The sequence below is a fragment of the Thunnus albacares genome, chromosome 20, assembly GCF_914725855.1.
Source record: "Thunnus albacares chromosome 20, fThuAlb1.1, whole genome shotgun sequence".
NCBI lineage: Eukaryota > Metazoa > Chordata > Actinopteri > Scombriformes > Scombridae > Thunnus > Thunnus albacares.
This window is the reverse complement of record NC_058125.1, coordinates 8,787,450-8,803,044: the sequence shown is the minus strand read 5'-3', so window position 1 is coordinate 8,803,044 and position 15,595 is coordinate 8,787,450. Positions and strand designations below refer to the sequence as shown.

The window sequence follows — 15,595 nt, the reverse complement described above, 5'->3', positions numbered from 1 at the left end:
AAACAACATCCTGTTAGTTATTAATATGATTACACGCTGCGTTGTTATTGGAAACTCGCTAATGGCCCTCTAAACAACAATATTTGGCTTGCTTTCAGGCGTTTTCAGATAAGGAGTCATGGAAGCAAGCCAAGCTCGGTCAGAGACCGTACGATGGTGTTTAAGGCCTGAAAACATAAATCCATAAACTCTATATCTTTTGAGATATAAAGTACTAGTCAAAAACCACTTTCTCAGTCAAGTGAATGGGAAAGTGTGTCCAAACTTTTGCCTGGTACTGTAGGAAGAAATAAAATTATATTGTTTGTTCTTATTTGTGGAATGGGAATCATTGCTTGTGGTTGTAATGTTTTATAAACATACTTGAGTGGTGCTGGTAATATAGTCTGATAGTTGTAGTGCTGCTGTTGCTGGCTGAGGATCTGCAGCTGGAGGAACAGCTGCTGTTGCTGCAGTAGTCGGGCATAGGAGGAGTCCATGGGTGCTTCGCTGGCCTCCTGTTTCTGGTCTGGGGGAACGTACTGGTGGTACTTGAGCTTTTTCACTCTGGGCTTGGGCTCTTTGCCTTTCTTACTGCGACTCTTCTCAGAGGGCGGCTTCTGCTGGCTTTGCTGTTGTGGGAGGAAACAGGAAACTTTCTTACCGTACTGCTTGTCCGACGGCATTCAGATAGACAGAAAGATGTGATATTATATTTACTGGTGAGAGAAAAAAAAAGTGTCGCCCTTACTTTCACCAGTGTTGGACCTGGTTTTGAGGGAGCAGCTGTAGTGACTGGCTGAGCGGGAGACACGGGCAGGCGGCTCGCTGGGAGCTCATTAGTAGAGATAAATTTCACAAAGTCTGTAGTGGCTTGTGTAGTAACTGGGAAGGCCTGAGGAAACATAAAAAAAAGATATATTTACACATTTACTAAAGTTAGAGAACATGGAGCTGGTAGGACACAAACAGCAGGATTACTTGTCCTCTATCTGACCTGCAGCATGGTGCTGGGTAGTAGTGCTGGTACTGGGGCTGGAGAGGGCGTCTCTGGTGCTTTACTCTCCGCGGGTGAGGGGACAGAACTCTGAGACTCCTGACTGGCCGGCTGTTCGGGGGAGAGGGCATCACTGCTGTCCTCATCCAACACCTTGGGATAATTCACCTGGCCTACTGGTAGGAAAACCACAAGGGGACAAAACATGTCATGCGGAGTATTGTATTTATTTTTCTCCTATAAACCTGCAGTATGGTTGATTTAACAAAAACGTCTTCAGCATCTTGTTTGTCTCTCTTACCGATGATTGCCTCTTTAAGGGTTGAATCCACTGGCAGGATGTTCTTCTCCACCAGCTCCATGGGGCCGGGTCTCTGGGCGATCTTCTCGTTCAGGTTGTCAGCGAGTCGGGCCCTTTTCAGCCTCATCTGTGTGGCCTGTAGTGAGGGCTCTGCTCCAGTCTCTGTGGGCCAAGTATACATCATAAATATATATAAAGACATATTCCAATGTCAGCTTATACATTCCTTGCTTGCAGAGCTGGTTGGGGAAATATCTGTTTATAGCACAGAGTCTGGTGCTAATATGAATCCTATGATGGTTTTAAATGTGTAATAATTGAGGGGAAATGTGTCTTCTCTTAGTAGAAATGTTCTTGCTGGTGCCTACCAATGCTAAAAAAATATAAGAATTAAGTCTTTATGCTACTGTATGAAGACAATCTCTCTATTCCAATACTATTCCACGGGGAACACTAGATAATACAATAAGTGTGCACAGTGTAAACTGGAGGATTACCAGTACCTTGCAGGATGTGCATCCTGACCAGCTCTGCTCTCTCTGGACGACTGCGGATCTTGTGCTTTAGGAAATTCTCAGTCTTAATAGAAAGAGGGACAAAGATCAGTCAGTAAATTCCCTACATTTTCATAATAATTGATACAAGTGATACTTTTATTCACTGATTAAAAAATAATTACAAACTAATTTGAAAATAATGAGCCGCTCAACAGTCCAGCTGTGCATTTTTTTTTTCTGCTTCTCAAGTCCAAATTTAGCTTCTTTCCAAACTGTGCACCTTACCCTGGCTCTCTCCAAGCTGCGGATCTGCCCATGGAAAGCTGCCGGGCTCTTCAGAGCTGCAACAGATACACACATCAGTATCACGAATGCACAGATCTAAACACAGATGTGGTCCAGCGAAACAATAAAACAAACATGTTTATTATCTCAGTTATCAGTTTACAGCAGGGTTCCACTTGTGTTATTATATACGCGCCCAGTCGCCCACATTAGTTTTTCCATGTGATGGACAACTGGTAGTGAAGTTACTCACGAGGCATGATGCCCTGGTCCACCAGCTGCTCCCGAGTTCGCCTTTGCTGAAGCCTCAACTGCAGGACTAAAAGGAAAAGGAGGAAATACGTCATAAAATAAAGCAGACATTTCAGTTGTTGTATTAAGTAGGCAAAAGAGAGGAAACAGAGAGATTTAAGACAAGAAAAACAAGAGGGAAAGTAAGAACACATAGATGAGGTAGTGTAACAAAAATAAAAAAGGAAACAAAAATCTTTGCTCTCTCATAATTAGGCTGAAAACGAACAATAATGTCATTCTATAAGAGGACCGCTCCAAATGTTTCCTCTGCAGCTGATCCATGTAATGAGTAATGTGCTCCATTATTGCAAACCAACACAAAGTGATTTCATTTTCATTCATTCCATCTGTTCTATGTTAAAAGAAAGTCCCATTAGTCTAAATGGGCTGAGTGATCAGCATGACAACAACAGAGAAGTGCTCACCTGCTCTGAACCTTGTGCAGCAGTCGCCGAGCGTCTTTGCTTCCATACAGGCCATAGTCTTAAACTCTTGGCCCCAAGAACAATCCGCATTACACCTGAGTGATTAAGTCATTTGATCCCAAAGCTGACAGCCTATGTATTAATGCCCAAAATATGGAGCTACTTGTCATATCTTCTTGGCCCCAGTGCAACACGATCAACCAACTGATGAAAATCCACATTGTTACAACACTAGGCCCCATCCTCTACTTCTCTATCCCGCCCTGACTTTTTTTTTTTTTTTTTTTTTTAAATTACAGGACCACAACCCCCTCCTCCCTCTTTACTCTTACTTCCCTCTCACTCAGCCGGTTAGTTATTTCTCTGACTGTGGGCGATCCAAACACAGCCAGATGTAGAGGACTGAAGACACTGCTTCCTTTTAACTACCAGGGAACAGTCAAACGTCTGAGTCAGCACTGACTTAAACTGTTCTAACAAAGGACATCTGCATCTTCAAGCTGCAAGTGTGAGCTTGGGGCAACAGCACGAGCGTTTTACGGTTTTAGTGTGATTTTTTTAAGTGGATCTACAACTGAGGGAAGTATCACATTAAGTGGGAGGAGGCGTCGATTTGCACAAATTAAATACTAGCCACGAGTAGTGCGGGCACTTCTTCAGTCACTGGAACAGATGAGTCAAAAACTTGCAGTGAAATACTCTTGCTTCAACAGGAAACAGCTGGACTCTATTTGGTGTCCTTTTATTGTCGTCATAGATATACTTAGGTGGTAAACATAAACTGACTGCGAACTTATCTCCCATGTTAAGACCAATTATTGCTAATTATTGCATCACCTTGATGGCTATGCAAAACTGTCATGCACAAAAATATCAGAACATTTTGCATACTTCGCTTGGAGCTCTACTTCCAACAAGAGCTGTTGTGAAACATTTCTGTAAATGTTTCACAGAAACTCTGCTCTGGCTCTAGTTTCTACATAACACTGACACATAGTATTGCAGATAAGGAGGTTTGTGGAAGAGGGGGGCTTGTGTTAGGCTATACATCTGACTCAAACTACACTCAGTAAATAGTTGAAGAAAGGTATGCAGTGGCACATGTTTGTTTAGGGTGATTCATATAGACTTCCAGTCAGCTGCATTGTCCTTGATTCCTCCGGGAAATGTGGCTCAGCCTGACAAACACATCCTGACCTGTGACCTTAACAAGCCAGGGTGATGGGTAGATACGACGAGCTGTTTATACACACACACACACGCACTCAGCAAGTCCGCAGAGGATACACGGAATAGCAGATAAATGTTTCACTTGCTATCAGTGAGGGACAGAAAGCTTTTTAATAAAATCTTAATTAATGGATATAAAACTAATTCAACAACTCAACCCAATGCCACATAGCTAAGGAAATTAGTGAAGCAATAAACGAGTGGTATAACAGACTGAATGAAGTGCTTCTTTTCTCCATTAATCGATGAATCACTTGGTTCAACCAACAGTCAAAACTCAAAGAGATTCAGTTCACTATCATTTAAAAGCACCACATTCTCATATTTGAGAAGCTGGAAACATTACATTTTGGATATTTTTACTTTTAAAAAATGACTTAAATGATAAATCAATTATCACAATTGTTGCTGATTAATTTTCGGTCGATAAGAGTTAATCTAATAATTGTTTCAGTTCTAATGTATTCTGGTCATATTAAAGTAATGAGTTAGGATTAAGAATACAAAACTGACACTACTGCCCCACTAAAATAAACAATCTCACTTACGCATGAGACCTCACAGCAGGTCAGCCTGTGATATGCGTGTGTGTATGTGTGAGACATTCTGGATGAACACATGTTTCTGAGTTATAACAGAACTCTGTCACCCAAACACTAAAGTTCAAACACATTGCTAAACCTGAATAGTGGAAACAGCGAGGGGGTGTGCACCCTCCCATGACTTTGGCCTATTTTCTGAACCTCTGACTAAAGACTGAATTCTAAAAATAATTCAAATATGACAGCTGCGGTTACGATGGACTTACTGTACAACATAAAAAGCAGTTACTCAGCAAACATTATTTTAAAAAGTGAAACTTTCTCAAAACTCTGTTTTGTCTTTGTTTTGCCTCCACTAGTCAACTTGGGAAGTAAATCGATTATCATGTGGAGATCCAAACATTCATTGTAATCAACAGCGACTGACAGAGTAGTCTACAATAACATTAGGGGTTTTCCTTAAAGGGGCATTCCGTCGATTTTACACATGAAATTCAGTTTGGTTCCACTTGTCACGAGGAGTCACCTTGTAGATTTCAGTGTATGAGCTGCATTTTACTAGCCAGACTCTTAAGGCGCCATCAGAAGTGCTTCGGAAACCCCCTCCCTCTCAACACATTTTCAAAGAAGTAATTGGAGGGGTCTATGTCTGACAATTTCTGTAACTTTCCAAAACTGACAAATGTGAAAAAGGTGAGAAAGTGAGCAGGGTTTGACCTTCTCTCCCTTGCTTTCTTTTTTCATTTGTTACACAGCTATTTCTATGACTTTTCATGTGTACAAACCATGAACGCCTTCCAGGAAAGACTGTCTGAAAATGTGCGCCATTATTCAAACTATTATCTCATTTTATTTCTCTCTATGTCTTCAAATGTGGCCGTTCGAAACAGGTATGAACATTTTTGCCGTACGGACTACTTCTTTTCTAGCATAACCCGACCTTTATTCCCTGTCAACAACAACTTCAGTCTCAATACCCTACTCTGCTGATGGAGCAGTCCTCCAGACTCTCTGAGCTGCAGCCTCCACACAGCTAAACTGGCCTCAGACACTCATATCTGTCATGACGGCAGACAGATTAACACCTGCACGTTAAAACCAATATGAGAGAGGGGACTCTGCGGTTGGCAGAGTGCTGGAGATGGCTTACAGGGTGGAAAGTATGAGGTGTGTGTTCTCACGGGAGGGGAAATGACAAAAGCCAAGATGATGAGTGGGTGCTACTACTGTTGACATTCCACAGAAATTTTCCACCGTCAAGAAGTTTTACTGCGCTCTCCTGCAGACCGCAGCACGACAGCGCAGAATCCTACATTTATCCAAAACATGTTTAATCCAAGCTGGAACAGCTCCAGCTAAACACCCTGCATTTGTTCACTGCATCTGACAAATCAGACATTTCTGAGCATGGTGATTAACATCACAGTGACTGGACTGACTGACTGACTGGCTGATCTCCCTTCAGCATCTAAGCCATGATTAGGAACTGGCAAAGGCAGCAGTGAATCTAACCCGCTCCCTTAGCCTGCTAGTGGCATACCCATCCATCACTATTTGAGTTGGTCCCATGTGGCTGCCAAAACAACACCAACATTGTGATGGTGATGAGAAGCTAAAGTGCAGGCTGGCTAGGATAATTTCCCTGTGCAGAACAAACATATAATAGAAGCTGATGGAGGTTTCAGGAGTTGAGGACTCATATCTATGACCAAACTGATAAGTTGATTCTGGGAGTACGTGCCTGTGTGCACGAGTAAGTGCATTAATTAAGTGGGTGTAGACCTTTTACTTACAGAGGCATTAATGGCAAAACTGGGCTGCAGGATGAATTGTTTTTACAGTTCAGTTTTTCTACAAATGAAACCAACAAGATATAATGTGTCTATATTTTTCTTATTCTCAACAAATCTCATGTGCAGAGCCAAACCAACAATGAACTCATCCTACTTACAGGTATTGTGTGTGTATCCAAAGCCTGATATATCGTATTCCTCTGTGTCGTAGAGCTCCACTGTTGTCCAAAAACTACTAAAAACATGTCATTGAGCCACACTGCTGAACTGAGTGACATGTTCCTTCACCCCAAAGGCTACTGTAGTTTGTTTAGAAACTGCTTAAAAGACTAATACCAGCGATCACATTTTTACTCTCCAGAGAGTAGTTCCGTGTAAGGCAGTGACCCCTGCACATGTGGGAATGTGGTTTTGTTTACAGAGTTTTGCTAGCTTGTTGTGCTACATATCACAACCTCTTGACTCTGGAATAAAGTTCTTTGAGAAATGTATAATGTAGCACAAAGTCAAGAGGCTGTGATATGTAGCACAACAAGCTAACAAATTACCAAGCCCAAAACTTTGTGACGAAGGCACATATCACCCAGTGAAGCAGTGTGGCTCCCTGATGTATTTTAGGACAACAACGGCATATGAGATTTGTTGACAATAGGAAAAATAAAGAAAATTGGCGGTCTTATCCTTTAGTTACTGAGCTAGCAAGCTGAGCTTACTCTTGGTAAGAAAGGACTATTCATTTTCTATTTTGTGACTAATTAAGTATCATCCGTTTCTATTGGTCACTCTTTCAACACGGTGGCCTTCTAGCATATCATGACAGGCCTGTACAGCAGCGTGTCCTTACCGTTTTTGCGTTCATTGAGTGGAGGTAGGCTCTGTGTGGGCTGTAGCGACAGCTCCTCCAACTCATGGGTCACCGCCTCGCTCTGGGGACTGGGCACCAGCAGACTCGTTGTCCCACAATCCCCCTCTGCTACTAGCATCCCCTGGGAAGCCTGGGGCTCCATCCTGCCTCTACAGAGGATTGGGGATGGTCTGGGGCGGGGGGGGTCCCAGGCAAGCAACAGGGTGGGTTAAGTTATGTCTCGCTGCTACCTGTGTGGATACAAGGAAAAGGGAAAGAGAATAAGGAGTTAGAAAAAAAAAAAACTAACTTTCACATGAGGAATACATCACTCTGGGATATTTTGAGGACTCTCAAAAAAAACACCAGTAATTCAGAATAATAATAATCATGCTGCTGGTATGACTACTTCACCCAACTGGTGAAATGCTAAGGGTGGCATTTCATTTCAGCCATCTGGAAGAGCTCAGTCCCAGCCCAAATTATTCATTAAACGAGCAGGGTTGGCTATTATACTGAATAATCACTTCAAACCGCTGCTCATGAGAAACAACGCCAGTTTGTGCATGAATGTTCTCTCTGTTCAGACAGGCTTCATGATCTGGAATATGACGTCGCCGTGGTGGTTTCAAACGAAGGGAACGGAAACATTTCGGGGAGCAAAACAAACAATTTAGTATCCATGGCTTCCCAACAGTCTTTTAACTGGCAGATGACAGACTGCTTAGTTGGAGTATGTATGCTATTTATCGTTCTCCAGCAGCACCCACATCTATCCCTGCTAGGACCTAAGCACTCTTTACTAACCATCCTGATGTGTTGCTTTTGGCTGAGACTTACTATGCTCCTATGGCTGCCTGTATTTCTCCCTGTAGGCTCTTAAAAGTGCCAAAGGCATTACATGACCCACTAATGTCTTTGGCACTATGGGACATAAGTGGACTCAGCCACTTTTGGTTAAAACACATGTTGTTCCTTCTGGTTTCTAAACGCTGATGCTGAGTAATACATCCAAACACAACAAATCCTAAAGCCTATACTCTTTTCTCTTTCTTTCTTCTCCTTTTCCTACCACATAAAAAGTAAACTATGTTCCATCCTTGCTTTCAAGTAAAGACATCATTTCACAAACATGTACGGTACACTGTATTTCTGCTGTACGCTATACATAAAGCTTATCTTATTTGACTTTACCATTTTTCACAGACAATAGCTTACACTGATTTTCATACAGTTTTGTTTTTATCATCCTAGCAAATGCGGTTGTATTTGACTATACAGTGATCACCACATTTTACAGTAAATGAAGTCTTCTTCAACGAGCAGAGTTTAGAATATTCTCCTATAAATAGAAAGTGGTGACAAAAGTGAGAACAAAATGCAAACAAGCTGCTGATTATGAGCTGATCTGATTGTCAGCTGCTTTCCAGTAACTTATTTTTTATTTTCATGTTTAAAAAAAATAATTAAACACTGATAAATTCTCAAGAATATTTTTCAAATCTTTTTTAGATCATAACAGAAATGACAGGAAATGACGGGACACAGATGGGGAATTTCAGCCTTAATTAGAGCTGCCCCCTCAAAGTCAATGAGTCAAATCATCTGCTGGAGACCCCCCCAGTCCACTGAGACTCAAGCTGTGCAGTCGGTTTTTTTTTTTTGGTCAGTCAAATCTTAAACTGCAACTGTTCAATTTGTTTATTTATTGGCTTACACTTAGGATTTATTTATTTTTTGTTTAAAGAGAAATACTGTAGCCTAATAAGGCTATCCTGTTGAAGATGAGAAGTCCTTACTTCAAAGCAGACAATGCCATGAATTTATTTAAAACTGTTTCATTTGTTTATTCATTTACAAATTGTTGTTGATGATTAAAGTGTCATAAAAAAATAAGCTATAAGAGCTTGATTTCAACAGAAATACATGTGTACTGCCTGACTCATTATTCCAACAAATCCATATGGCAGCCAAAGATTATATGTCAGCAATTCAAATAGGCCGCAACTCAAATCTTGCATCATATGCAGCTGTTTTTTATTGATTTTTAAATGCTCAAAAATATGTTCCTATGACTCTGTTGCATTTGATGATGTTGACATGGTTGAAATCGTCACTGAAACTCATGCCAGTGGATTTTCTGATTGCCAGATGGTCTATATGAAAAAAAGAAAAGGAATTCTTAGGAATAGTCGAATCTTCGTATTCAACAGCTAAATCCGATTCGACTGACAAAGTTCTGAGTTGGGTACAGCCCTAGCCTTAATCTAAATTGTACAAGTTGAATCTGTCCGACAGTGCAAAGTTCCCCCACTCTTCAAAACTTGGCTTCTGACCCACATCCACTTTGTGGCCCCCTAATGATGATTAAGTGCTACGAAAACACAAAGCTAAAGAAGTAATTGAGGCCTTGATGTTCAACAGTTCAACGTCAGTGGTTTTTTTGTGACAGAACTTCAGTAACAGATATCCAGTAACAGCATCTTTAGTAATTAATGTCAAATAGCACATCATACACTGTGAGGTCTTTTTCTTTGAATTTTCTAGGCAAGGTCAAAAGTGTATGGTGAGTTGGTGAGTTCCCTGGATTTCCCTTTATAGTAGTTCCTCAAATACAGATTTAGAGCCAGAACAGCTGGTTACACACAGAAACAACTTTCCTTTCTGTTTATGTATCTGTCAGATAAAACAGAAAGTCAAAGTTAGCCATTGGACACCATTTGTTTGTCAGTCAATAATAATAATTCTCTTTAGTCGATGAGTTCATGCTTACCTTTAGTAGCAGGGGACAGCAAGGGACGGAGGACAGAGATGTCAGGGCTAGATTCTGTCAACAGTCACACTAAGCCATGGAGTCAGACCTGGTAGGACAGAGAATAGATCGGTCGTAAATACCATAAAGCTAGCAATCTATCTGAATTCAAACCAGGGCTGAAAGTGATAATCCAGGTTTTTCATTTTTCTTTTTGGTGGCATCTGTGATACTGGGCGCTCATTCCTGTGGCGTTACTACTCTGCACATCTGTGCCTCGCACTGTGCTGTCTTTTCCATTTGCTTTTATGTTTTTAAAATGAGCTTCTGTTGCAAATGCTCTTCTATTTCTGTCCTGCCATGTTGGCTATTTCTGGTTCGTTTATCCTAAACAAATAGCTTTTGTCAATAGAAATTTAAAACAGTTTTCTTAAAGTAAAACCAAAAGATGCCCTACCACTAAAACACTAAAACATTGGCTTTTATACATGGCATTAGGGCAAAGACACACTGCCAATGGAATACATTTTAAAAAGGAAACGATTGAATAAGATATAAAACTGGGGAACAACTATCTCAAGCTAATGGCATATTTATTATGCTTAGAAAATTTAAGTGCATTAAAACAATAATACAACAGCTAATTTGGAAATCAGACACTGGTGTTACTTGAATAGGTGTGTTTGAAGATAAGTAGAGAATAAAACGGATCATAAGTACCACTTAAAGATGCCTGAATGAAACTAGCCGACACTCAAGGATGCATCGAGGTCTGAAAATTGATGTTCACAGGTTGCTAGGAAAACCTGCGGTGTGGTCTCTATGACAATGGTGGTGCATCCATGCAGAGACAATAGAAACTCTTGGTAGTGATTACTAAAGAGCTGTAGCAACACACTGCAGTCTGAGGGAGAGACTCTCAGAATACGAATCAATCACAACTGCGCACACACTCAGAAGCTTTCAGGCCACTTCAGCAAATGTGCTTAGGTTACGAAGAAGATAACTGGATTTGGGTTAGATTGATGTTTCAATTTACTGACACTCTGGGCAGATAATACTCTTGTACTACCTATTTCTTATAGAGTTTGTGTAGTGGTAACATCCTCCAACAGCAGCGTCATATAGACTGTGGAAAAAAACCTTTTCACTAGTAATACAGTATTTTTAACCTGTAAAACAAGTCTTAGGGAGATGAATGCTCAAACGCTTACAGGCTTACCTACTGACATAAAAAAAGCATGGACAAGATGGAAAAAAAAAAATCTGTATTGACCTTCAAAAACCTGCGTCAGAAACTTCACGGGCGAGAGTGAAAGACAAGACAAATGAAGCGAGGGTCGCATTCCAACAGACGTAGCGCTGCATGCTGTGTGTGTGTGTGTGTGTGTATATGTGTTGGGGGGCAAAGTAAAAAGGGGTGAACGAGGTTGGGCGAACACGTGAGTGAGTGAGAGAGAAAGGGGGCAATGAAAGAGGGAGGAAGGAACAAACAACTGTCACGGCCGACGAGGCGTTGTGGGATAAACATCGGCGCTGCCCCCGCGGAATCAAAGAGCAGATCCAGATGGCAGGCACTGCGTGTTGCTCTGCACTAGACTGTTCTTTTAATGGCATGGGCAACAAGTACCATGTGTTTCATCAAAGGGTAATACACGACACACACAAGTAAACACACTACCAGCGTCAAAGGTGGGCTAAACACAGGTCTCAACAACAACAACAACAAAAAAAGACCAGCTGACTGCTATAAGTAGCTTTGTACAGTTCACTGATTTGTCAAATGGCCAGTCAGAGTAGTAGTGTGTTTTTCTGCCACGGGGTGTGTTTGGTATTTAAAATCTGGACACAGGTGATGCTGATCACTGCTGCGGCCCACGCTTCTGTCAATCATCGACACTGTACCATGCAACCACAGAGATATTAACAACTGAACCCTTCCCTTCCCTGTCAGCACACAGTCTTTTTTTTTTCTTGATACACACGTTGCCAACAAGCTGTCATCTGGTCCGCTCGACGTGTTATTAAGACAGATGAATGAAGAAAGTTATCACAGAAGGGAAAACTTTAGCAACGCCGTCAGGAATGAAAAGTCCTTCCATTCGTCAATCGGTGTTTGTACATTTAGTGGAGATGACAGAGAAACAGGCTTAGGAAGAAGGGAGAGAGAAGAAGACCCTGATAAATACCATCACAGAGACAATAGGTGCAGGTCAGCAGTGAGGATTGTGAGAGAGGAGCTCTGGTCTTTATCTCGGCCCGGCCCACTTTCAACACCTATGCCGTTCCTGTGAAAAATGCCGGCTTGTCACATTTGTCTTAGGCCTGTATTTGTCAAATTGTTGCTTTGGAGAGTCAAAAAAATTTGGTGATGTGGACTAGCCTTATCTGACTATTTGAAAGGATCTTTCACCATGAACGGCACGACTAAAGGGAAAATTTAAGGGTCCATAAAGTCTATGTGCCACCACCACCAAAAGACCCAACAAACTGACAGACGATGTCATCCTCAGAGCCCCACGCTCTCACTAGAGAGGCTAAAAATACATCACAAGAGACTTCTAAATGACGTGTTTTACTTATGAGACAGTGACAGTGCCATTGCCCAACAGACTTTGATGGTGTTGTGAAACAACTTCTCCACACCACCAATGCTCAGTGAAGAGCTCATTCTGTAGTGTCCCATGATGCTAGCATCTCAGACCAGGCCTGATGAACCAGGATGGATTCTCTGATTCACTGAAAACAATAAAGTAGCTCAAGTTGAATCATTTTGAATGTCTATCTGCATTGCAGGGAGCTCAACCAGGTTATCATTTGAGTGACATTTCTGCAGTATGTGTTTAGGTGCGTCAGGCCCCTGAGGCTGTTCTTTGTCTCTCACAGCCTTAAAGGCCTACATGCAATGCAGGTAGCAAGTCTTTACAACGCTCTGCCGGGAACATCTTGCTGATCTGAAGGCTGATGGCGCTGAATGCGGTGTTTCCCCTATGTTGACTGCTCTGGGGGTGGCAGCAGCAGTGGTGGCGGCGAGGGGGAGAGGTGCACAACTCGGGAGAGGCTCAGCAGCCAGACATTTCTTCGTTCTCTGTCTAGGAGCAGCTGAGATTGACACTAAAATGAGAATAGCTGGTCCACCTTAAGTGAGCCTGGTCAGGTTAGGCTAACCCATTGTCGCTAACTTTGGAGCTAATCCCCTTTACTTTTCCAGCAGTTGGTGAAACAACAGATGAGACTTTTCTTGGGAAGCTGCAGCATTTATGAACTGACACACTGTAGCCTGTGGTTTACATAGTGACAACTTACTGCTAACCTTTTCCTCCGCTTGCACTCGCTCAACCATACACTTACGCACTGCTCTGTTTCTTAAAGGAGCTACACAACCAAGAGTTTCCCAGGCAGCGACCTGTTTAATTATAGGGGAAACACTGGAATGAAATTGATGCAACCTTGTACGTGGAAACATTTAAGGCAAAGACCAACTAGATACTTAAGCAAATGAAAACCGATAATTGTGCAGCCATTCGAGGGAATAGGGACTGCACGGTGCAGAGTTATGTACCCAGAACAGCAACAAACAGAGAGACGCCACCCCTTCCTAGTCTCTGTGTACTGACGAGAATAGGTCGTGGGTCAGCTCTACTACAATAGAGCTGGCTCTGAAGCCTTCCGGTGATAAAGGACCCACAGGCACTCACACACATTCACTCAACTGACAGTATGAGTTAACTGATAACTGCAGCCTCAGTCTGAGAGCTAATAAACCATGAACAGTCAAGGTGGTCTGGTTTCTGGTCACAGACATAAACACAACATTAACAACTGACTATGAAAAATAACACATCATGATGAATCACTGATAAGAGTTTTGCTGATGTTGCAACTAGAATTTAAATGTCAGTTCTAAAAACAAAATATCCTCTGTCCTCAATGACTGAGAGTCTCAATGGAATAAAATCTCACAAAATTCAATCTGATACGAACAGAGGAATGTTGAAAATAACATTAAAATGACATATTACTAAGCACTTCACATCTAATTACGCATGTTATATGTCATCATAAATAATTGTAAGCGTATTTACACTATTCACATCACCTTAACTAATCCCCGCTGTAACCATGTGAGAGCTTCTGTACAAATGTACCATAAACATACCAAACCCACACATATGGGAGCACACAGCATGAGAACCACTCTGTGCCAAACCACAGTTTGAGTCGGCTATTTTGAGCCTTAAATAGATCGAGTCTTGTCCAACAAAAATGTCTGCTTTTATCCAGAGATAAGACAGAAGTGATGACATCACTGTGGCTTATTCACTAGAGTCTCAGTGCTCTGCTCTGTTCCCACAGACACATGTGGTGTTGCTTCCTTCCTGGCTGCCTTTGTGGACTTTGCTTAAAAGATCGTCTAAAAAAAAAAAAAAAAAAAAAAAAAGGCACAAAAGGATTGGACAAACAAAAAACAAGGTGTTACTTGACTGGATGCCATAATTCCTAAGAAAAGGAAAACCATTCCTGCAGCTGCATAGAAACAACCTTTAACTAAACAGACACAAGTCAGCAAGTGCTGCCTGCGACGATGAGTTATGGAGGCTTGTTATGTAAAGTAGTTTCTGAGAAATGAACACAAATCTGAATAAACTGCCCAGATTGGATGCAGCTTTTCTGTGGGCGGATAACCCTTGAATGTCAGTCAAGACACAAACACCCTGACATGAATCCGCTTCTATAACTGAACTAAAAACCTGGCTTTTACCTAGTGTTTTATCATTTTATGGTTTGTTATATATACTTATTTTATTTATTAACATCATTATTGTTTATTCTTTTCTATGTTTTATTAACCTTTTACTGTTGATTATTATTTATTTTATTCTATTAACATTTTACGGTTTTACTATAATCTATCAATTTTGTAAAGTATTTCATAATTTAATTTTTTACTGTTTATATGATCTTATCTATATTTACTGTTTATATTATATTGCTGGTATTATCTTTCATTATCTATCTTTTATTATCTTAACTACCCATATTTTATTGTTTTCTTATTCAGTAACTTTTTTTTGTGCATTAGTCTTGTGAGAGAGATGACACATACTACACATATAATGACGTTTGATTATCTTTGTAGCACATGTTAGTACAGTTACTGCACATGTAACCATGTTTTAATTACTGCACATGTAATCACGTTTAATTTCCACTATGTTTAATTATTCTGACTCTTAAGCATGTGATCTTTAGCTGAGGGAGCTTCTCCGGGATTGCATTTTAGTCTGGATGGATGGAAACGGAGACTTTTGAAAACGATGACACGGACAGGCTCAGTTCTACTAAAGGTGCAAAAGCATGCATTACACCCTCAGTTTAATATTTTGCACCCTCAGTTGAAAATTTGAATAATAAATGCCAAGCACGGAGGCACATGGACTGTGTTGGCATCTCTGTGCACACCTGCTATTGTGGTTCATGTGTGTGCGGCAGCGTAACATGCAAAAAGTGTTAGTGAGGGTGAATACAGATCAGCGGGTGCAGTGTTTATTAAATACTCTCTCAGTCAGTCACACCTCAGCTCTCATAGCTCTGAGACAGCTGTGCCAATCACAGTTGACAGCTCAACAAACGAAAAGCTTTTCTTCGGGAAATG

General features: G+C 41.2%; 1 protein-coding gene across 2 annotated transcripts in view; it reads right to left on the bottom strand.

Moving 5' to 3' along the window:
- The window catches only part of mrtfba (myocardin related transcription factor Ba), a 28,826-nt gene that overhangs the window by 9,456 nt on the left and 3,775 nt on the right, over positions 1 to 15,595 (bottom strand). Inside the window, exons 2-10 of one of the 2 annotated variants that reach the window (XM_044337502.1) lie at positions 9,961 to 10,048; positions 7,188 to 7,438; positions 2,313 to 2,378; positions 2,060 to 2,115; positions 1,781 to 1,856; positions 1,278 to 1,439; positions 977 to 1,152; positions 731 to 874; positions 364 to 611 (exon numbers count right to left, since the gene is read on the bottom strand). In XM_044337502.1, coding sequence (XP_044193437.1) covers positions 364 to 611; positions 731 to 874; positions 977 to 1,152; positions 1,278 to 1,439; positions 1,781 to 1,856; positions 2,060 to 2,115; positions 2,313 to 2,378; positions 7,188 to 7,350 — 1,091 coding nt within the window. In that variant the 5' untranslated portion in view covers positions 7,351 to 7,438; positions 9,961 to 10,048. The remainder of the gene's footprint in view (positions 1 to 363; positions 612 to 730; positions 875 to 976; positions 1,153 to 1,277; positions 1,440 to 1,780; positions 1,857 to 2,059; positions 2,116 to 2,312; positions 2,379 to 7,187; positions 7,439 to 9,960; positions 10,049 to 15,595) is intronic. The other variant, XM_044337503.1, reaches the window with a different exon arrangement.